This window comes from Anolis sagrei, chromosome 5 (assembly GCF_037176765.1).
Source record: "Anolis sagrei isolate rAnoSag1 chromosome 5, rAnoSag1.mat, whole genome shotgun sequence".
NCBI lineage: Eukaryota > Metazoa > Chordata > Lepidosauria > Squamata > Dactyloidae > Anolis > Anolis sagrei.
Window position 1 is genome coordinate 60,699,896 of NC_090025.1, and position 22,926 is coordinate 60,722,821.

The window sequence follows — 22,926 nt, forward strand, 5'->3', positions numbered from 1 at the left end:
TATCAAGCCCATTTGGCAAATCTTTACACACACAAAAAATAAAAATAACAAGTAATGGTCTCATTAACCGCATCTGTCACCAGATTTCTGAACTAATTACTGGGGAAAATATATATTTCGGATCTCCTTTTCTCCATAGCTTTCTAAAGAACTCCTCATTCCCTTTTCTCTGTAAGAAATAACATTGCTCATTGCTCATTTGTCTGCTTTCAAGGAAAAGTAAGACTGGATTTACACTGTTGGTACTGCATTATATGACCAGTGTGTAAGACTTTTAGAAAACAGTTCAGTGCCATTCAAAATACATTATATGCTCAGTATGGAAAACTACTATTCCAAGTAGGAAAATTACAATTCCAAGGAATACCTATATAATACAGTTCGGTGCCGTTCAAACTGCATTATATGCTCAATATGGACGACCTGTATAATACAGTTCAGTGCCATTCAAACTGCAATAGAAGACCCATATAATACAGTTCAGTTATATTCAAACTGCAGTAAATGCTCAATATGGAAGACCTATATAATACAGTTCAGTGCCATTCAAACTGCATTATATGGTCAGTGTGGAAGACTTCTATAAATAATAATAATAATAATAATAATAATAATAATAATACAGTTCTATAAAACAGTATTTACTGAACTTCTAGAACACAGTTCAGTGCCATCCAAACTGCAGTATATACTCAATATGGAAGTGCCATTTAAACTGCATTATATGGTCAGTGTGGAAGACTTCTATAATAATAATAATAATAATAATAACAACAATAATAGTAATAGTAATAATAATACAGTTCTATAATATAGTATTTACTGAACTTCTAGAATACAGTTCAGTTATATTCAAACTGCAGTAAATGCTCAATATGGAAGACCTATATAATACAGTTCAGTGCCATTCAAACTGCATTATATGGTCAGTGTGGAAGACTTCTATAAATAATAATAATAATAATAATAATAATAATAATAATAATAATACAGTTCTATAAAACAGTATTTACTGAACTTCTATAATACAGTTCAGTGCCATTCAAACTGCATTATCTGGTCAGTGTGGAAGACTTCTATAATAATAATAATAATAATAATAATAATAATAATAGTTCTATAATACAGTATTTACTGAACTTCTAGAATACAGTTCAGTGCCATTCAAACTACATTATATGCTCAGTATCGAAAACCTATATAATACAGTTCAGTGCCATTCAAGCTGCAGTATATGCTCACTATGGAAGACCCATATAGTACAGTTCAGTGCCATTCAAACTGCATTATATGGTCAGTGTGGAAGACTTCTATAATAATAATAATAATAATAATAATAATAATAATACAGTTCTATAATACAGAATTTACTGAACTTCTAGAATACAGTTCAGTGCCATTCAAGCTGCAGTATATGCTGGCTATGGAAGACCTATGTAGTACAGTTCAGTACCATTCAAACTGCATTATATGGTCAGTGTGGAAGACTTCTATATAATACAGTTCAGTGCCATTCAAACTGCAGTATATGCTCAGTATGGAAGACTATTATAATACAGTTTGGTGCCCTTCAAACTGCATCCCACGGTAGAGTAGACCCAGCCCCAACTTCACAGAAATTCAGTGTCAATGTCCACACCAAAGCCGCTCATTGGATTACAACTCCTAGAATCCCTTCTCCACCATCCTTTTTTGGGATCTGTAGTCCCAAAAGTCGCATTTCCAACAGGATCTCCCCTTTAGACCCCACCTCCACCTGGCCAATGGTTTTCCAGACCTTATTGGCACTCAAAACTGGGTGCTTTGTTTTCAAACTTTTTTTGTCGGGAGAACAACTTAAAGATATGGTTTTTAGTAAAAAATAACACACACAGTGGTTTATTGAGTAGGTACAGGGTTTACACCTTTCGATATGAATTCGACTCCACATTGAATGACCATGATCATGATCCTTGTTTTTAATTTTTTTCCCCCAAGAGGATCGAAGTGCACATTGAATGAATGAACAAAGAGCGGTCCAGAGAATCTTTTTTGTTTCTCTTCCAACTAGAGAGCGACCACAACACTGAAGTCCTATCTACAACCCAAGACACAGACATTTGGGGTGGGGAAAGAGAGGATTTTGAATGGATCTCCCCTTCCAAACACTTTCCTCCGAGGATTACAACAGATACACTTCACATAGCAAACGAATGACTGCCTTCGGGACTATCCCCCCTTGTGTGTGTGTGTGTGTGTGTGTGTGTGTCCTATACAAAGAAAAGAAACATTCAGAGCAGGAGGGGGAAAGAGAGGCAAATTCAACCACTATCTTTTTGGAGAGACCACATTCCCCTTTTCTTACCCCGCCGCCGTTTTCCTCTTGCTCCAAGACGGAATGCTTTTTTTAATTTTTCCTTCCCAGATTATCCATCCACATGTCCTTGCTTGTGATTCTTTTCCTTCTTCTTGCAAAGGGAGACAAGGGGGAGGGAAATTGCACATAAATAAACCAGACGAGTCCAAAACATCAACACGAGAGTCCTCCTCCTCCTCCTCTTCCGATGCGATTCCCTCACTGCTTGAGCTCCAAAGCCCAAACGTGCTGCGGCCAGCCAGTCCGTCCTTTCGTTTTCTTGTCGTTGCTGCCCACCGTGCTTTTCAAAATTTCGTTCTGCCGGGTAAAAGAGGAGGAGAAACAAAGACTTTATCTCCCCGTTGTGGTGGCTTTAATGTCCTGGTTAACATCACCCACCCGCGCCGACATTCCAACGGTCAGAACTCCCCGGTCCCAGCTCACCATTTGTTTTGGATGCAGTTTGAGATGCGTTATATGGTCGTTGTAAAACCCTATAAGACAGTCCAATCTGTGTTATATCGCAGTATAGGTCCCTTCCACACAGTCCTGTATCCCAGAATAGCAAGGCAGAAAATCCCACATTATCTGAGTGTGGACTCAGATAACCCAGTTCAAAGCACATATTGTGGGATTTTCCGCCTTGATTTTTATGGGATACTAGCCGTCCCCTGCCACATTTTGCTGTGGCCCAGTCTGGTGATCTGGAAAATATAGTAATGAGTAAGTGTTGGTTTCTAATATATGTAATTTCTTTATGCTTGTGGGTAAACAATATGTCTTGTTAGTTCCTTTGTCAGTATTGATGTAAAGAATCTCTAGTTTTCCTACTCTGGAACATGCAAGATATAATTGTCCTCCTTTAGGGGTCCCTTTCAAATCTATGATACTTTACCTGTCATATACATATATGTGTGTGTGAATCATATATACATCTATATCTATGGCTGGATGGCTCTTTGTCAGGAGGGCTTTGGTAATGTTTTCTTGCCCTGGTGAAGGGAGTGGGACTGGATGGCCTTAAGGCAGCATTTCTCAACCTGGGGACCCCTGGGGGTGGTTGCAAGACAGTGTCAGAAGGGTCACCAAAAACCACCAGAAAACACAGTGTTTTCTGTTGGTCATGAGGGTTCTGTGTGGGAAGTTTGGCCCAATTCTATCGTTGGTGGGGTTCAGAGTGCTCTTTGATTGTAGGTGAACTATAAATCCCAGTAACTACAACTCCCAAATGTCAAGGTCTTCTTCCCCCAAACTCCATCTGTGTTCATATTTGGGCATATGGAGTATTCTTGCTAAGTTTGGTCTAGATCAGTGGTTCTCAACCTGGGGTCCCCAGATGTTTTTGGCCTACAACTCCCAGAAATCCCAGCCAATTTACCAGCTGTTAGGATTTCTGGGAGTTGAAGGCCAAAAACATCTGGGGACCCCAGGTTGAGAACCACCGGTCTAAATCCTTCATTGTTTGAGTCCACAGTCCTCTCTGGATGTAGGTAAACTACAGCTCCTAAACTCAAGGTTAGTTCCCACCAAGCCCTTCTAGTGTTTTCCATTGGTCATGGGAGTCCTCTGTGGTACGTTTGGTTCATTGCCATAATTGGTGGAATTCAGAATGCTCTTTGATTGTAGATGAAATATTAATCCTGGCAACTACAACTCCTAAATGACAAATCCATTTTTTTTTAGTGATGGTCACTCCTTGTGTAAGTAAGTATCTTGTGGCCAAATTTGGTGGCAATTCATCCATCGGATTTTGAGTTATGACGCCACTCAAAACGAACAGAGCAACAGAGATAGATAGGGGTATGTTGAATGGCCCCCAGTCTGCTTTTGGAAGTGGCTTTTAATCTTCAGCAATATTTTAGGAAGGCATTTATGCAGACTCAGGCCCCTTCCACAAAGCTGAATAAAATCCCACATCATCTGCTTTGAACTGGGTTATCCGAGTCCCCACTCTAAGTCCACACTGCCATATATCCCAGTTCAAAGCAGAACTGGGATATATGGCAGTGTGGACTTAGATAACCCAGTTCAAAGCAGATATTGTGGGATTTTCTGCCTTGATATTCTGGAATATAGGGCTGTGTGGAAGGGCCCTCAGTGCTATGGCATCCCAAAACACAAACTCTAGCAGAGAACGCTTAGTCCTTAGAAGGACTAAGGCCCCTTCCACACAGCTATATAAAAGCCCACATTTTGTGGTTTAAGCTGGAAGATATGGCGATGTGGATTCAGATCACCAAGTTCTAAGCAGAACTTTTCTGCCTTGATATTCTGAGTTATGTGGCTGTGTGGAAGGGCCCTAGGAAAGCTACAATTCCAAGGATTTCCATTGCATTCAGCCATGAGAATTAAAGCGGTGTCCAACTCCACCTCTTTACTGACTAGCTTTGCTACTTCATCACACTAGAGCAGAGGTCCTCAAACTAAGCCGGATACGGCCCTCCAAGGTCATTTACCTTGCTCAGGGTTAACCTAAGTCTGAAATGACTTGAAGACACACAACAAGGACAACGACTACGACGACAACGACATCCTATCTCATCAACCAAAAGCAGGCCCACACTTCCCACTGAAATACTAATAAGCTTATATTTGTTAAGATTGTTCTTCATTTTAATTAATTATATTGTTTTTAAGTGTTTTTTTGCACTACAAATAAGATACGTGCAGTGTGCATAGGAATTTATTCATGGTTTTTTCTCTCCAAATTATAATCTGGCCCTCCAACAGTTTGAGGGATTGTGACCTGGCCCTCTGTTTTAAAAGTTTAAGGATCCCTGCATTAGAGACAAAAAACAACACTTAAAATCCAGTTTATGACTCCTGCAGCATTCTGGGGTTTGTAGTTTAGTGAGGCTGTTAAAGGTTCCTCCCTAAACTACAAACCTCAGAATTCTGCAGGGTGCAGCAACCGGGTTTTAGGTGGTTTTTTTCTATAGTGTGATGGATTGCCTTATATTGTCAGCGTAAACTCATGTAATACAGTGAAACTATGTGTCTCTACTGACCATATAATGCAGTCGGAAACTGCTATAAATAAATGCAGTTTCAGAATGCAAGATTAGCTGCATTGAACTGTATTATATGAGTCTATACTACCATATATTGAGTCTAATGCAATTAATCTGAATTCAGACATAGGGCCCTTCCACACAGCCATATAACCCAGAATATCAAGGCAGAAAACCCGCACAATATCTGCTTTGAACTGGGTTATCCGAGTTTACATTGCCATAGGTTCCAATTCAAAGCAGAGAATGTGGGATTTTATTCAGCTGTGTGGAAGGGACTCCAGTATAGACAGTGGTACTTCCTTCCCTCATCTCCTCTGATTAATGCTGGATCAACACTGCAATATAATTCAGTCAGAATGCAGATTCTATCTATCTATCTATCTATCTATCTATCTTGGACTGAACCATATAGCAGTGTAAACTTATATAATCCAATTCAATGCAGCTAATCTTGCATTTATTTGACAGAGTAGATCCAGCCAAAAGCCCCATTTACACAGCCTTATCGTGCAGTTTATAAGGTCAGTAGAGTCTCATGTAATTTAACTGTGGGCTTTTCCACACAGCCCTATATTCCAGAATATAAAGGCAGGAAATCCCACATTATCTGAGTCTGGACTCAAAGCAGATATTGTGGGATTTTCTGCCTTGATATTCTGGGATATTGGGCTATGTGGAAGGGCCTTGTACTACACGAGTCTACACTGACAATATAAAAAATTCAAACTATATCGTTATTAAAAAGATGGAGTTTGAGATACGAAAGGAAGGTAAGGCTGAGTATACTGGGACTTCTTTCAGAGTAAAACCAGTTAAAGGAGTGCATGGGACAGCCCTGAACGAATACTAACCCTGTTTCTGGGTCTATTTGTCCTGCTGATTCCTCGCCATCTGCCAGCCCATAGAAAATAAGAATAACCATATCTAAGAAACTAGAGCTGATGTGGTCTATCCAATCCCATCTTCTGAATCAGCGCCTCAAAGAGCCCCAGAAATAGGCCTAAAAACCAACACTAAGAAATGCTAATAATATACTAATAATACTTACTAATAATGCTAATAATACTAATAACACTAATAATACTTATTAATACCACTAATAATACTTACTAGTAATGTTTATACTCTACTTACTAATAATACTAATAACAATATTAATACTACTAATAATACTTACTAATAATGCTAATAATACTAATAACACTAATAATTCTTATTAATACTTCTAATAATACTTACTAATAATGCTAATAATGCTAATAATACTAATAACACTAATAATACTTATTAATACCACTAATAATGCTAATAATGCTAATAATACTAATAACACGAATAATACTTATTAATACCACTAATAATACTTACTAGTAATGTTAATACTCTACTTACTAATAATACTAATAACACTAATAATATTAATACTACTAATAATACTTACTAATAATGCTAATAATACTAATAACACTAATAATAATAATACTTATTAATACTATTACGACTAAAACTTACTAGTTATGTTAATACTCTACTTAATAATAACACTATTAGTACTTATTAATACTACTAATAATACTTACTAATAATGCTAATAATACTTATTAATAATACTACTACCAATAATAATAATAATAATAATAATAATAATAATAATAGGTAAGCAATGGGAATTAAAGCAGTTTCGCCTCTTGTTGCCCATTATTTTGGTGAATCCTTTCCTGCGGTTTCAACATTTCCTAAGCAAAGTCAGAACTCTTCTGCTTGATTTCCCTTTCTGTGGTATTTTCGTGTGTGCGTGGATGATGTCTGTGTGATCGTGCACAGGTTTATTTGCATGCTCTCACTTGAAGGCACAATAAGAGAAGGTGAACCAGAAGGGTATCCTGAGTAAACAGGGCATCTCAAAATGAACCTATCTTCATCACCGTACCCCCAGGAATACACTGATATACGGTCTACACAACAAAGGACACTAAAGGGGACTGGTGAAATTCACAAGCGCCTCTGCCCTGGAAACTCTCTAAACATAAAGAGTTATCCTCTAATTATGTCTATGGAGTCTCAGACTCAAGACGGTCTCCTGGTTGGAGCTTTGGGAGCCAATGACTCCAATACTCAGTCTGCATCTATACTGCAGAATTTATGCAGTTCAACACCACCTTAACTATGGTAGCTCAATCCTAAAACAACCGACATCAATACATTTATTTTTCTTCTCATTTGAGGGACTAATTCAGCAGCAAATGTCGAGTTTTATTCTACACTATAGAATCAATCCAGTTGTGCACCTCTTTAACCTCCCAAAGCTCAATACTGTGGATCAATGGGAGTTTTATAAGCTCCTTAGACTTCTATGTTAAAGAGTGTTGGGGCCTTGGCAAACTATAACTCCCAGGATTCCATAGCATTGTCTATTAAATAAGTTAAAGTATCCAACTACATTAATTCTGCAGTGTAGAGCCAGCCACAGAAAACCCCAGGGTTCTCTGTCAAAGAGTGCTGGGGCCTTGGAAAACTACAATCCCCAGGATTCAATAGCATTTGCTAGAACAGTGGTTCTCAACCTTCCTAATACCACAGCCCCTTAATATATTTATTTGCTTTATTTCTATACCGCATTTTTCAGCCCTTAACAGGCGACTCATGTTGCCTGTAATTCCTCATGTTGTGGTGACCCCAACCATAAAATTATTTTCGTTGCTACTTGATACATAGAACTCCCATGACCAATAGACAATACTGGAAGGGTTTGTTGGGCATTGACCTTGCGTTTTGGAGTTGTAGTTCACCTCTATCCAGAGAACACTGTGGACTCAAACAAAGATGGATCTGGACCAAACTTGACACGAATACTCAATATGCCTAAATGTGAACACTGGTGGGGTTTGGGGGAAATAGACCTTGACATTTGGGAGTTGTAGTTGCTGGGATTTATAGTTCACCTACAATTAAAGAGCAACGACAGAATTGGGCCAAACTTCCCACACAGAACCCCCATGACCAACAGAAAATACTGTGTTTTCTGATGGTCTTTGGCTACTTCTCTTGACACCCCCTCGCAACCCCCCTCCAGGGGTCTCGACCCCCAGGTTGAGAAACACCGGGCTAGATGGAAGTATCAAACTGCATTAATTCTGCAGTGTAGAGCCAGCCAGGGAAAAAACAGGGCTTTTCTGTCACTGAGTGCTGGGACCTTGGAAGACTACAATCCCCACGATTCTATAGCATTGGCTATTATGGAAGATAAAGTATTAAACTGCATTAATTCTGCAGTGTAGAACCAGCCAAGGAAAACCCCAGGCTTCTCTGTCAAAGAGTGCTGTGGCCTTGGAAAACTACAACTCCCAGGATCCCATAGCATTGGCTATTATGGAAGGTAAAGTATTAAACTGCATTGATTCTGCAGTGTAGAGCCAGCCAGGGAAAACTCCAGATGACTGACCTTAGGCGAGTTACTTTCAGATTCAGAAGAAAGCAAGGACAAAGGGATTATTATTATTATTATTATTATTATTATTATTATTATTATTATGCCAAGGCGAAAAGGTTCCATGTGGCATGCTGTCTTTTAATACAAGGCAGGCAGATTTATACAAACACACACCATAAAGAAACAATGGATTAGGGCTTGATTTGTCCCCTAAACCTAATAATAATAATAATAATAATACAACCTTCCCTTCTTGTGGATGGGAAAGCCATCTACAAGAGGGTAGCTATATTTTTTTGATATGTCGCATCAATTTAAAGGATTCCTGGGTGTTTAAAGAGACAAACCGAGAAACAAAGGAACGGGAATGCATTTTCGTTCCTTTGGAAGAAAGTGGACACTTGATATATTTTATTTTTTAGAGTCACAGCCCTTCTAATCCGGGTTGCGATCCGATTTTGCAGCTCTCTGGTGTCTTCCCAGCTGAGAATGTGATCAGCCTTTCTTATTAAAAGGGAGAAAAACCAATCACTTAAAATGTTACGACTATAAAATAGGATATTTTTTCCATTATGGATGTTTTTTATGGTTTGGAAGATTATGATATTTCTGAATGACGGCTGGAGGAAAGAGACACCCTTTTTGGCAGAGGTTAGCACATAAAAGAAACTAAGAAGAAGAAACCCTATTACTATATTACCAATCCGGAGTGATGCTCTCAAATGGAGAGAAATGTGTGTATTGAAGCCCTACTCTGAGGAAGGAGATCAGAGCCTATAGATCTGAACTAGCCGTGCCCTGCCACACGTTGCTGTGGCCCAGTCTGGTGATCTGGAAAATAATATATGTAATTTCTTTATGCTTGTGGGTTAACAGTATTTCTTGCTGTTTTTTGTCAGTGTCGAAGTGGAGATTGTCTGGTTTGCCTACTCTGGAACATACAACATATCATTACCTTCTTTAGGGGTCCCTTTCAAATCTATATCTCTCTGTGTCTATAGAATCATATCTATGGCTGGATGGCTTTTTGTCAAAAGGGCTTTGATTACATTTTCTTGTCTTGGTGAAGGGAGTTGGACTGGATGGCCTTAAGTATTTTCTGTTGGTCATGGGGGTTCTGTGTGGGAAGTTTGGCCCAATTCTGCCATTTGTGGGGTTCAGAATGCTCTATGATTGTAGGTGAGCTATAAATCCCAGTAACTACAACTCTCAAATGTCAAGGTCTATTTTCCACAAACTCCACCAGTATTCACATTTGGGCATATTGAGTATCCATGCCAAGTTTGGTCCAGGTCCATCATAGTTTGAGTCCACAGTGCTCTCTGAATGTAGGTGAACTACAACTCCCAAACTCAAGGTCAATGCCCACCAAACCCTTCTAGTGTTGGGTCATGGAACTCCTGTGTGTCACGTTTGGTTCGATTCTATCATTGGTGGAGTTCAAAATGCTCTTTGATTGTAGGTGAACTATAAATCCCAGCAACTACAACTCCCAAATGACAAAATCAATTTTTGACTGATGCTGTGGCCTAGTCTGTGTATATGTGTTTTGTGTGTATGCGTGTGTGTGTGTGTAGATATTTGTGTATATGTGTATATATGTGGTTTTGCACATGCCTTGTAATGTAATGTAATTTTTATTTTATTTTTTGCTCTTTAAGTCCCTTCTGTTGTGTTTTTCAGTGTTTTTATGAGTGATGATCACTCGTTGGCTTGATAGGTGTCTTGTGTCCAAATTTGGTGTTAATTTGCCCAGTAGTTTTTGAGTTATGTTAATCCCACAAACGAACATTACATTTTTATTTATATAGATTTATTATTTTGTAACCAGTTGTTTGGGAGAGGAAAACCCAAGGCGTCAATCAATCACTTCCTTATATTGTCGAAGGCTTTCATGGCCGGAATCACTGGGTTGTTGTGTGTTTTTCGGGCTGTATGGCCACGTTCCTGAAGCATTCTCTCCTGACGTTTCGCCTTTATCTATAGTAGGCATGAAGGGTGGGAGAAAGAAAGAAAGAAAGAAAGAAAGGAGGAGGAAAGAAGGAAGGGAGAAAGGAAGGAAGGAAGGAAAGAAGGAGGAAAGAAGGAAGGAAGAAGGAAGGAAGGAAGGAGGGAAGGAGGAAGGAAGGAAGGAAGGAAAGAAAGAAGGAGGAAACAAGGAAGGAAGGAAGAAGGAAGGAAGGAAGAAAGAAAGGAGGAAGGAAGGAAGGAAGGAAGGAAAGAGGAAAGAAGGAAAGAAAGGAGGAAAGAAGGAAGGAAGGAAGGAAGGAAGGAGGAAGGAAGGAAGGAGGAAAGAAGGAGGAAAGAAAGAAAGAAAGAAAGAAGGAAGGAAGGAAGGAAGGAAGGAAGGGAAAGAGTTCTTTCTCCTACCCTGGACATTCCAGAGATATTATAAACCCCATTTTCCTGGTTTCCAACAGACCTCACAACCTCTGAGGATGGCTGCTATAGATGCAGGTGAAACGTCAGGAGAGAGTGCTTCTGGAACGTGGCCAAACAGCCCAGAAAACACACAACAACCCAATCTCTTCATTGTTTGGCTTCATAGTTTGAGGGCTAAGGGGACATTGACACTGTAGAATTAAGGCAGTTTGAGTCACTTGAATCACCATGACTCAATATAAGCGGGTGGGTCAAAAAGTAATGCCTCCTGTGTCATAAAAAACGTTATGAATGAACACATAACTGCAGAAGTTGCTACAGGCCATAGCCTGGACTATCCTCTCCACAAAACTACCGTTCCTCCTAGTCACCATCAGTTTGTACACATTTGCACATTTAAGCCAGGCATGATCAAAACCATTTTGGAAAAAAATATCGGAGTTTTTCTTTCTTGGCCCATGATTTTAAAGCTGTTTTAACGTCATTCAAGCCGTTCAATCTGAAACTTTCAAAATTCTTCACCCAATGCTGCACATTTCTGATATCCATTGCAGCCTCCCCATAAACACTCTTCAAGCGATAATGGATTTTCTTAGGTGCACAACCTTCTTTTGCCAGAAATTCAATGGCAACTCTTTGTTTTAGCTTCAGATTCATGGTTCTGATCAGACAATCTGAACAAGGAAAGACTATAGCAGTAGAATAAGGTTACCTCTATCATCTCATGCATAGATAAAGTGTTGCTAAAGCTGGTGCTAAAGTTCTGGTGGTGAAAATTTCAGAACTCTAACAAAACTTTCAAAATTTCATTGTTATTTCATTATTGGTGATTTTTATGACGGAACCAATTAGGAACTGCCATTTATAACGAGATTTTGAAAGTTTTGTTAAGAGTTCTGAAATTTTCACCACCAGAACTTTAGCACCAGCTTTAGAAGCAAAGCACCAGTGTCCTCTAGTTTTGTAAGTATTTCAGAAGCATTTAGAACCATGGATTGCCCATGCCTAATAGATAGTCCAGTAGCTGGGAAAGAAATAAAAGTTAGAGCAATGGAGGCATTACTTTTTGACCCACCGGGATAATATGGAAACATGGGAACTGTAGTTTTGCAAGCTGTATCTTTAATCTTCTGTCAAAGGGTAATTGGTGCCTCACCATTCTACACATCCCAGGATTCCATAGCATGAGCCATGCTTATTCAAATTGTCTTGAGATGCACTTATTTTTCTTTTCCATTTTAATTCATTATTATTATTATTATTATTATTATTATTATTTAATAATGCTGTCTTGATTTCTAGTCCTGTTCCTGGGGTTATCTGGGGTGCTAATTCAGAAAATTGCATTGAATAGTCTATTTTCTTAGATAGGGTTATTCTGATTTTCTATGAATGAAGACTGATTAATTATTATTATTATTATTATTATTATTATTGTTATTATTTATAATCATCATCATCATCATCATCATTTATATCCCACTTTCCTCCCAAAAAAAAAGAGACCAAAAGTGGCTTCCAAGGTATCAAAATCGTATAAAATCAACAGCAATTAAACACATGTATTCAACATATGAAACATCAATAAAATATAACAAACATAAATAGACCTATATGGCATATGCTGTGTATTGCAAAAAGTGGAGCTGATAGGGGAAACATGGTGTCATTGTTAGCTCAATTAAACCTAGAAATAGGGCTAACATTGAAGGCAACAAATTATGTGTTGGCTATTATTATTTAATAACTCCCCTGCAAGGCGTTGCTATGGCCCAGTCTGTGTATATGTGCTTTGTGTGTGTGTATGTGTGTATATATATGTGTGTGGTTTTGTGCATGCGTTGTAATTTTTTTTTAAAAAAATGACTTTTAAAGTCTCTTCTGCTGTTTTTCAGTGTTTTTATGAGTTATTGTCACTATGAGTTATTGTCACGTAATACATGTATTGTGTCCAAATTTGGTGTCAATTCGTCCAGTGGTTTTTGAGTTATGTAAATTCCACAAATGAATATTACATTTTTATTTATATAGATGATAATGATAATAATAATTTAAAGATTGAACTGCAAAGACTCTGGCACAAGCCAGGAAAGGTGGTCCCAGTGGTGATCAGCACACTGGGTGTAGTGCCTAAAGACCTTGGCCTGCACTTAAATACAATCTGGGCTGACAAAATTACCATCTGCCAGCTGCAAAAGGCCACGCATTATTCCCGATACATCACAAAGTCCTAGACACTAGAATGATCCTGTTTGCTGTGGACTCTTGTGGTGTTTCAAATTATTATTATTATTATTATTATTATTATTATTATTATTATTATTATTATTTGAAACACCACAAGATGAGTCCACAGCAGACACTCTTCTGGCTCTTGTATTGGATCACACGTCGGACACTTCCCAATAATAATAATATTTAATATTTAATGACAAATGTGTGCTGGTCACTTGTTGGCCTAATACGTGTTTTGTGTCCAAATTTGGTGTCAATTCGTCCAGTGTTTTTTGAGTTATGTTAATCCCACAAACGAACTCCAGACTGGGTGAAACTCTCCATTCCCCAAACTTTGCAAAAGTTTCACAGGGGGGCTTCAGCCCCCCCCCCCCCCCCAAATTCTCATGGTGGTTCGCGAAAAGGCCTTACTGGTGCATTATTTAAACTGTTATGTTTATTCATATCATGATCTGATCACCCTACTCAATATATCCCATATGCATGGGGGTATTGGGGTAAGGATACAAAAGGTTTGCTAGGCTAGACCCTCTTTCACTCGGACTCAGCCTCCCCCCCCCCCCCGAAACAAACTCACCCCCCCCTCCCCGAATAGAAATCCTGGCTACGGGCCTGAGGCCCCCAGTTCAAACCAATCCCGGAGTGATGTTTTCAGTGGAGGAAAATGCGTGTATTGAAGCCCTCCTCCAAGGAAGAAGACCAGAGCTTATAGATTTGTACAGCACCGTTAGAAAGGCCTATGGAGCGTGTGCTAGCGGGTCAAAAAGTTTTGCCTCCTGTGTCCTAAAAACGTTATGAATGAACATACAACAGCAGGAGTTGTGACAGATCCTAGCCTGAACTGCCCTCTACATATGGACTCATCACCCTAGAGAAAAAAATCCACTTAAAATACGGTTTCTGCCTCCTGCAGAAATCTGGGGTTTGTAGTTTAGGGAGGAGCCTTTTACAACCTCACTAAATTACAAACCCCAGAATTCTGCAGGAGGCAGAAACCAGATTTTAAGTAGATTTTTCTCTCTCTAGTGTGATGAAGTGGATAGTCCCAGCATCCATTTGTAAGCAGTAGCAGTGAAAGAAATAAAAGTGCGAGGGATGGAGGCATTACTTTTTGACCCACTCTGGGCATATTGGGAGGAAACAATCCACCAGATACGTGGCATCCCCACAGTCCAATTCCACTTGGGAAATACTTCCGACTAATTTCCCCCGATTCATTAAAAGCATACTTCTGCTGTTCTATGTTCATTCATAATGTTTTAGGGCGCAGGAGATAAAACTTTTTGACCCACTAGCACAGGCACAACAGGCCTTTCTAATTGTGCTATCTATCTATCTATCTATCTATCTAAATAAAAATGTAATATTCGTTTGTGGGATTAACATAACTCAAAAACTACTGGACGAATTGCCCCCAAATTTGGCCACAAGACACATATCAGGCCAAGGAGTGACCATCACGCATAAAAACACTGAAAAACACAGCAGAAGAGACTTTAAAAGCCAACCCCCCCAAAAAATACCATATATATATACATACACACGCAAACACACACACATATATATACAAGCAAACACATATACACATATACACAAAAATATACACACACATATACCCACACAAAACACATATACACAGACTGGGCCACAGCAACGCCTGGCAGGGGACGGCTAGCAACAACAACAACAATAGATAACAAAATCGACTTGTGATCTTGTGATAGGAAACTCATACTACTTCGTCACACTAGAGAATGAATCCACTTTCAATCCCGTGTCTGCCTCCTGCATAATTTTTGGGGTTTGTAGTTTAGGCTCCTCCCTAAACTACAAACCCCAGAATTCTGCAAGAGGCAGCAACCGGATTTAAAGTAGATTCATTCTCTAGTGTGATGACTGTGTTTTTGTGTCAGTGAAATAATAATAGAAGTATTTAAAGAATCTGTTTTGAATCCCATTTGGGATTTACTTTCCAAGGCAGTTCGAATTAGAAAAGTCAGCTCTTCCTTTCTGCCCGAGGAAGGGGCCTGGAAGGCGAGGGAAACTGGTTTCAATCGAGAGATAGGGCTGCAGGATGGCTGGACCCCATCCTGCGCCTGAAGGGAGTGAAAATCCGGAGCATCCAATGCTTAACTCGCTGGCAAGCCAGCTCCAAAAGGAACGAAATCAGAGACTGGTGTGCAAGACTTCTCTCCAAAACTTGCCTTTGCCTTCCTCTGAGGCTGAGAGACTGAAACCAAACCCATTCACGGTGAATCTGGTCTTCCGGGTTCCTAGTCCAACACTCCAACTAAGGCACTGGGCTAGTTTTTCTCAGATTCAGTTCCTGATGTGGAAATACATTCTGGTCTTCCATTGGAAGGCTTTACTCTTTCCTCCAGAGAAGGTGGATCCAGTATTTTAAAAAGCTGGAGAAGAAGGGGAGCTAATATGTTGGATTTTCTTACAACTTACTGGGAAACTATCCCAACGGCTTTGCATCTCGGTTTCTGGAGCTCACGGTGAGGTATTATTATTATTATTATTATTATTATTATTACTATTTTACCGACACAAAAACACAGTATGTCACAGCAAACGAGATCTATATGTTGGATTTGGTATCATAAAATCACAAGTCGAACACTTCCCAAGCGTCTAGGACTGTGTGATGTTGGACTGTGCAATTATTATCATTATTATTATTATTGTTATTATTATTGAGTTGTAGATTTTTTCGGGCTACATGGTCATGTTCTAGAACATGGCCACATAGCCTGAAAAAAACAACAACAACAACCCTACAGCAACCCAGTGATTCCGGCCATGAAAGCCTTCGACAATGCATTATTATTATTATTATTATTATTATTATATACACAACAAGATTAGTACGCAGCAAACAAGATCACTATGCTGGCTTTTGTATTCGATCACAAGGTTGGGCACTTCCCAAGTGTCTAGGATTGTGATCAAATACAAAAGCCAGGATAATAATAATAATAATAATAATAATAATAATAATAATTGCACAGCTCAACAAAATACATTCTTGATGTCTTGGTTTTTAGGCCTGTTCCTGGAGTTATTTGGGGCGCTGAAAATACAATGAGAGAGACCACACAACCCCTAGTTTCATAGTCATGGTCATTATGATTTTTTATGGGTCAGCAGGATGAAAAGTGGTATACATTCTGTATCTCAAAAACTAGAGCTGATAGGGGAGAACTGGTGGCATTTTCTGAATCAGCAGCCCAAATATACTTAGGAATAGGGCGGACATTGGAGGCACCAAAATACGTTAATAATAATAATAATAATAATAATAATAATAATAATAATATATTGTTGTTGTTGTTGTTATTATTATTTGAAACACAACAAGATGAATCCACAGCAGAAACTCTATTGGCTGTTGTATTGCATCACACGTCCGACACTTCCCAAGTGTCTAGGATTGTGTGATGTATCAGTGAATAATGCGTGCAGATTCCAGTAAGGTGGCCTTCTGCAGCTGGCAGCTGGTATTATTATTATTATTATTATTATTAGTGGCAGAAAAAGAGAAACCGAATCCTTTCAGTCTTATAGGAGGAAGCTCACAATATTTGCCTATTTCCTTTGACGGAACAGACAGATCCTTAAGTCCTATTTTTAGGACATATCTCTACTTTCCCAAAATTGGCTTCAGGACAATAGACTACCTGTAGAGGACTACAGCTCCCACCCTCCTTCCTGGTTTAGGTTGAAGAGCAGTTTCAACCCAACTCTGCTTTTTCTATAGGTTGTGGTTCCCAGCCTTTGGTCCTCTAGTTGTTTTGGACTTCACCTTCTAGAAATTCAAGCTGTTAGGGATTGTGGGAGCTGAAGTCCAAAACATCTGGAGGACCAAAGGTTGGGAACCACTGAGGAAGGGAACATCTCAGAATTCATTCAGTTTGACATCAACTACCATTTCTCTAAGCTATGAAACCACAGCCCAAGAAGGCTGCTGGATCTTGTCCACTATTGAATAAAATAATATGGAAGCTCCATTGGTTTTCATCCTATTGATATTTTCCTGAAGTAGGATACAGATTACAGATTAGTGATTACTTCATTCAACACCATCACATTTGAAATATCACTTGATTCTTTTGAATGGTGATGAATAATGTTGGTGAAAATAAATAAGCTGATTGCGATAAAGGTTTGTTGGCCATACCTTCTTCAACCCTGTGCTAAGGAAATGGTGGAATATAAGCTTCCAAGGCGGGAATCACAAAAATATTCCCTTTCCAGCAAGAACAGGGGAGCAAGTTTCTTTTAAGCCCTCAAAGAGAGGGAAGCAAGCCCTTTTCCGCAATGCAAAAAGGGCCAAAACATTGGAGCAGGTAGGGAAGATCTCAAAGAGAGAAAAGCAGGGTCTGTCACCCCGCAAAAAAGGGATCCTGTGCTACAAAAATACTTCCTTTCCAGCAAGAACAGGGGAGCAGGTTTGTTTTAAGCCCTCAAAGAGAGGGAAGCATGCCTTTTTCGCAATGCAAAAAAGGCCAAAACATTGGAGCAGATAGGGAAGATTTTAAAAGAGAGGAAAGCAGGCCTCTGTCACCCCGCAAAAAGGGGACCCTTTGCTACAAAAATGCCCCCTTTGCAGCAAGAACAGGGGAACAAGTTTCTCTTAAGCCCTCAAAGAGAAGCAAGCAAGCCTTTTTTGTCACTCAAAAAGGGCCAAAACATTGGAACAGATAAGAAAGATCTCAAAGAAAGAAAAGCAGGGTCTGTCATTTCGCAAAAAAGGGAGCCTGTGCTGTAGCTTCCTTTCCTGCAAGAACAGGGGAGCAAGTTTCTTTTAAGCCCTCAAAGAGAGGGAAGCAAGCCTTTCTCGCCACTCAAAAAGGGCCAAAACAGAGGAACAGATAAGGAAGAACTCAAAGAGAGAATAGCAGGCCTCTGTCACCCCGCAAAAAAGGGAGCATGTGCTACAAAAGACCCTCTTTCCAGCAAGAACAGGGGAGCAAGTTTCTCTTAAGCCCTCAAAGAGAGAGAAGCAAGCCCTTTTCGCAATGCAAAAAGGGCCAAAACATTGGAACATATAGGGAAGACCGAAAAGAAAGAAAAGCAGGGTCTGTCACCCCGCAAAAAGGGACCCTGTGCTACAAAAAGACTTCCTTTCCAGCAAGAACAAGGGAGAAAGTTTCTCTTAAGCCCTCAAAGAGTGGGAAGCAAGCCTTTCTCGCCACTCAAAAAGGGCCAAAACAAAGGAACAGATAAGAAAGAACTCAAAGAGAGAAAAGCAGGCCCCTGTCACCCCGCAGAAAGGGAACCCTGTGCTACCAAAGACCCCCTTTCCAGTAAGAACAGGGGAGCAAGTTTCTCTTAAGCCAAAAAAGGGGGAAGCAAGCCTTTTTCGCAATGCAAAAAGGGCCAAAACATTGGAGCAGGTTGGGAAGATCTCAAAGAGAGGGAAGGAGGTTATTGTCGCCCCCAAAAAGGGTCAGAACAGGGGAGTAGATAGGGAAGATCTCAAAGAGAGAGAAGCAGGCCTCTGTCACATCGCAAAAGGGAACCCTGCCCTACAAAAAGCCCCCCCCCCCCCCGCTTTCCAGCCAAACAGGAGGGCAGGCTTCCCTCAAGGAGAAGGAAGGAGGTCTCTCCTCTCCAGTTCTGCAAAAAGGGGACCCTGTGCTACAAAAAGACCCCCTCTTTCTAGCAACAACAGAGGAGCCGGTCTCTCTTAAGCCCTCAAAGAGAGAGAAGCAATAAAAAGGGCCAAAACAGGGAAGTAGATACGGAAGTTCTGAAAGAGAGGGAAGCAGGCCTCTGTCGCCCCGCAAAAAGGGGAGTCTGTGCTACAGAAAGGCCCCCTTTCCAGCCAAACGGGAGGGCAGGCTTCCCTTAAAGAGAAGGAAGTAGGTCTCTCCTTTCTGATCCTGAAACAAAAAGGGGATCCTGCCCTACAAAAAGGTTCCCGAAGCCTCAAAGAGAAGGAAGGAGGTCTCTCCTCTCTCGCCTCGCAAGCCAGACAGCCCCGAAAAACTCACAGCAAACCTATAAGTATGTAAATTAGTAAGTTAGTAAATACTACGGGTGGGTCAAAAAGTAATGCCTCCATCGCTCTAACTTCTATTTCTGTCACAGCTACTGGACTATCTATGCATGATGTGATAGAGGCAACCTTGCTCTACTAATATAGTATTTTATTTTTCCAATTGATTGATTCTGAATCTGAAAAGAAATAGTGATTTTTGGCAAAAGAAGGTTGTGTACCTAAGGAAATTCATAACCGCTTGAAGAATGTTTATGGGGGCACTGTAATGGACATCAGCAATGTGGGGGCGTTTTTGACCCACCTTAGTAGGAGTCTACACTGCCATATAATTGTGTCAATGCAATTAATCTGTATTCTGACTGAATTATATGGCAGTGTTGATGCAGCATTAGTCAGGGGAGATACAGAAAGGAAGTACGACTGAGTATACCGGGACTTATTTTGGAGTAAAGAAGACTTCTTTCTGACTTTGACCTATTTGGACCTCTGAAAGATAACCTATTGATGGCTTCAGATTAAATGACTTGAATGAGGTTAAAACAATTTTAAAATCGTGGGTCTGGAAGCAAAACTCTGCATTTCCCCCCCAAAATGGTTTGGATGCCTGGGCTAAGGTAAAGTTGGTGCTTAGCTCCATTTCTAAGCCAAAGGGTGGGCATTGAAAGGATAGTTTATCAGAGGTCCCGGGTTCATATCCCGGACGAGTCCCCAAAGAATAACTGCATGGAGTGACCTTACCTTCCTGCCTATTGATCTACTCACACTTTTTTCAAACTGCTAGGTTGGCAGAAGCTGGGGCTAACAGTGGGAGCTCACCCCCGCCAACCTTTGGGTCAGCAAGTTCAATCGCTCAGCAAGGTTAACCGATGGGACAAATGTGTACCAAGGAGGCAAAACTTTTTGACCCACTCTCTGAATCAGCTTAGAGGTCGCCCCAAGCCGTCGGGGGTTTGTGCGTGTGTGTGTATTGTGTGCGCCCGTACTGACCATCTCCTTCTTCCGCTTGTCCTCCTTGAGGTCGTTCTTCTTGATCTCGGCCTTGAAGGCCTCGGCCTCGCCTTGGGCCTCGTCCTTGGCCAGCAGGTCCATGAGGTAGGCGATGTAGCTGGTAGCCAGGCGCAGCGTCTTGATCTTGGAGAGCTTGGTGTCGGCGGGCACGTTGGGGATGCACTCGCGCAGCTCGGCGAAGGCGCTGTTGATGCTCTGAGTCCGGCGCCGCTCCTTGCGGTTGGCCGTCCCGCGGCGCTTGACCGGGCGCGGCCCTCCCACCAGCAGGCCCTCTCCGCCGCCGCCTCCTCCGCCGCCGGACATCCCGGGAGGACCCCCGCCGCTGCCCGGAGGGGCCACGCCGCCGCCCACGTAGTGGTGGGGATGGTGGTGGTGGTGATGGTGGTGCTCCAGGCCTCCCGGGGCGCCGCTGGCGTACTCGGGGCTGTAGGAGGAGAGCGCCATGCTGTAGTCGGGCGGTGACAGCTCCGAGGGGTGGCTGCTGCCCCCGCTGCTGATCAGCCAGCCGTGGAAGTACGGGCTCTCCTCGTGGCCGCACCGCGTGGCCGCAGCAGCCGCGGCAGCGGCGGCGGCAGCAGCGGCGGCGGCGAAGGGGTAGCCCTCATGGTGGACCACCGGGTGGTGCGGGAAGCCCCCCACCAGACTCATCGCCGGGCCCCGCTCCTCGCCCCGGGAATCTCAGCAGCGCCGGGAAGGAGCCATGGGGAGAGCGGCCCACCGCGGATCAGGGCCTCCTGGCTTGGGCACTCATGCAGCCAGGGAGCAGGGGGTGGGGGAGCCCCTCTGGGCCGCCCAAAGGGAACCCCTCCAGCCACCACAGAGGAAAAAGTCAGAAAGATCTCAAAGATCTCTGTCGCCACGCAAAAAAGGGGGGCCCAGTACTACAAAAAGCCCCCCTTCCAACAACAACAGGGAATCCCTCAAAGAGAAGGAAGCAGGCCTTTCTCGCCACTCAAAAACGGCCAAAACAGAGGAACAGATAAGAAAGATCTCAAAGATAAGGGAGTAGATCTCTGTCGCCACGCAAAAAAGGGGGCCCAGTCCTACAAAAAGCCCCCCTTCCAACAACAACAGGGAATCTTTCAGAGAGAGGAAAGCAGGTCTTTCTCTAAACGTAAAACGGGCCAAAAATAGAGGAACAGCTAGGGAAGATTTCAAAGGCAGAAAAACAGGCCTGTCACCCCGCAAAAAGAGGACCCTGTGCTAGAAAAAAAAGGCCTCTTTTCAGCAAGAACAGGGGAGCAAGTTTCTTTTAAGCCCTCAAAGTGAGAGAAGCAGGCCTTTCTCGCAAAGCAAAAAGGGCCAAAACAGGGGAGCAGATAGAGAAGATATCAAAGGGAAGGAGGCCTCTGTCACTCAGCAAAAAAGGGGAGCCTGTGCTTAAAAAGCCCCCCTTTTCAGCAACAAAAAGGGCCAAAAACAGGGAGCAGATTGGGGTGATCTCAAAGCGAGGGAAGCAGGCTTCTTTCGCCTCGTAAAATGTGCAAAAGCCCCCCTTTCCAGCCAAGCAGGGATGCAAGGCTTCCCTCGACTCCTCACAGAGAAGGAAGTAGGTGTCTCCTCTCCAGTCCTGCAAAAGGGGGACCCTGTGCTACAAAAAGACCCCCTTTCCAGCAACAACAGGGGAGCAAGTTTCTCTTAAGCCCTCAAAGAGAGAGAAGGAAGACTCTCTCGCAAAGCAAAAATGGGTCAAAACAGGAGAGCAGATAGGGAAGATCTCAAAGAGAAGGAAGCAAGGCAAAAGGGGGACTCTGTGCTATAAAAAGACCCCATTTCCTACAACAACAGGGGAGGAAGTTTCTCTTAAGCCCTCAAAGAGAGGGAAGCAGGCCTCTGTCACCCTGCAGAAAGAGAACTATGTGTCCCCCTTTCCAGCCAAACAGGAGGGCAGGCTTCCCTTAAAGAGAAGGAAGTAGGTCTCCCCTCTCTCGTCCTGAAACAAAAAGAGGATCCTGCCCTACAAAAAGGTCCCTTTCCAGCCAAACAGGAGGGCAGACTTCCCTTAAAGAGAAGGAAGTAGGTCTCTTCTATCTCGCCCGCAAAAGGGAGACCCTGCCCTACAAAAAAAGCACCTCCTAAGGAAAACAAGGGGAGAAAGCTTCCCCTAGCCCTCCGGACTAAAGCAGCAGGCCTCTCTCAAGCCACTAAAAGAGAGAAGCCACTTCCCCTCACTTCAGGAAGAGAGGGAAGCAAGCTTTTCATAGGGGAATCCTACGGGGGAAAAAAGGATCCTCCCCGAAAACAACCCAAAAACAACAACAACGGAGAAAACAGGGGAGTGGGCCTCCCCAGTCCCACAATACAAGAAAAAGGATCCTCCCCCAGCTCACAGAAACAACCCTACACAACAACAACAACAACAACAACAACAGGGAAAACAGGAAAGCAGGCCTCCCCAATCGCACAAGACAAGGGGCGCTGTAAATAGAGGGGATAGAGCTCTATGACCCCCCCCCCCCCTCCCCAACAAAAAGGTTCCTTACCCTACAAAAAACGGACTGGAGCCACAAAA

General features: G+C 41.9%; 1 protein-coding gene across 1 annotated transcript; it reads right to left on the reverse strand.

Moving 5' to 3' along the window:
* Positions 1–1,848: 1,848 nt before the first annotated feature.
* Positions 1,849–22,871, reverse strand: HAND2 (heart and neural crest derivatives expressed 2). Its single transcript, XM_060778701.2, has 2 exons — positions 20,394–22,871; positions 1,849–2,653 (listed from the first exon to the last, which is right to left on the reverse strand). Exons 1-2 carry the CDS (start codon positions 21,060–21,062, stop codon positions 2,555–2,557), a joined length of 768 nt encoding a protein of 255 aa, XP_060634684.2. The 5' UTR covers positions 21,063–22,871; the 3' UTR covers positions 1,849–2,554.
* Between the last annotated feature and the right edge of the window lie 55 nt (positions 22,872–22,926).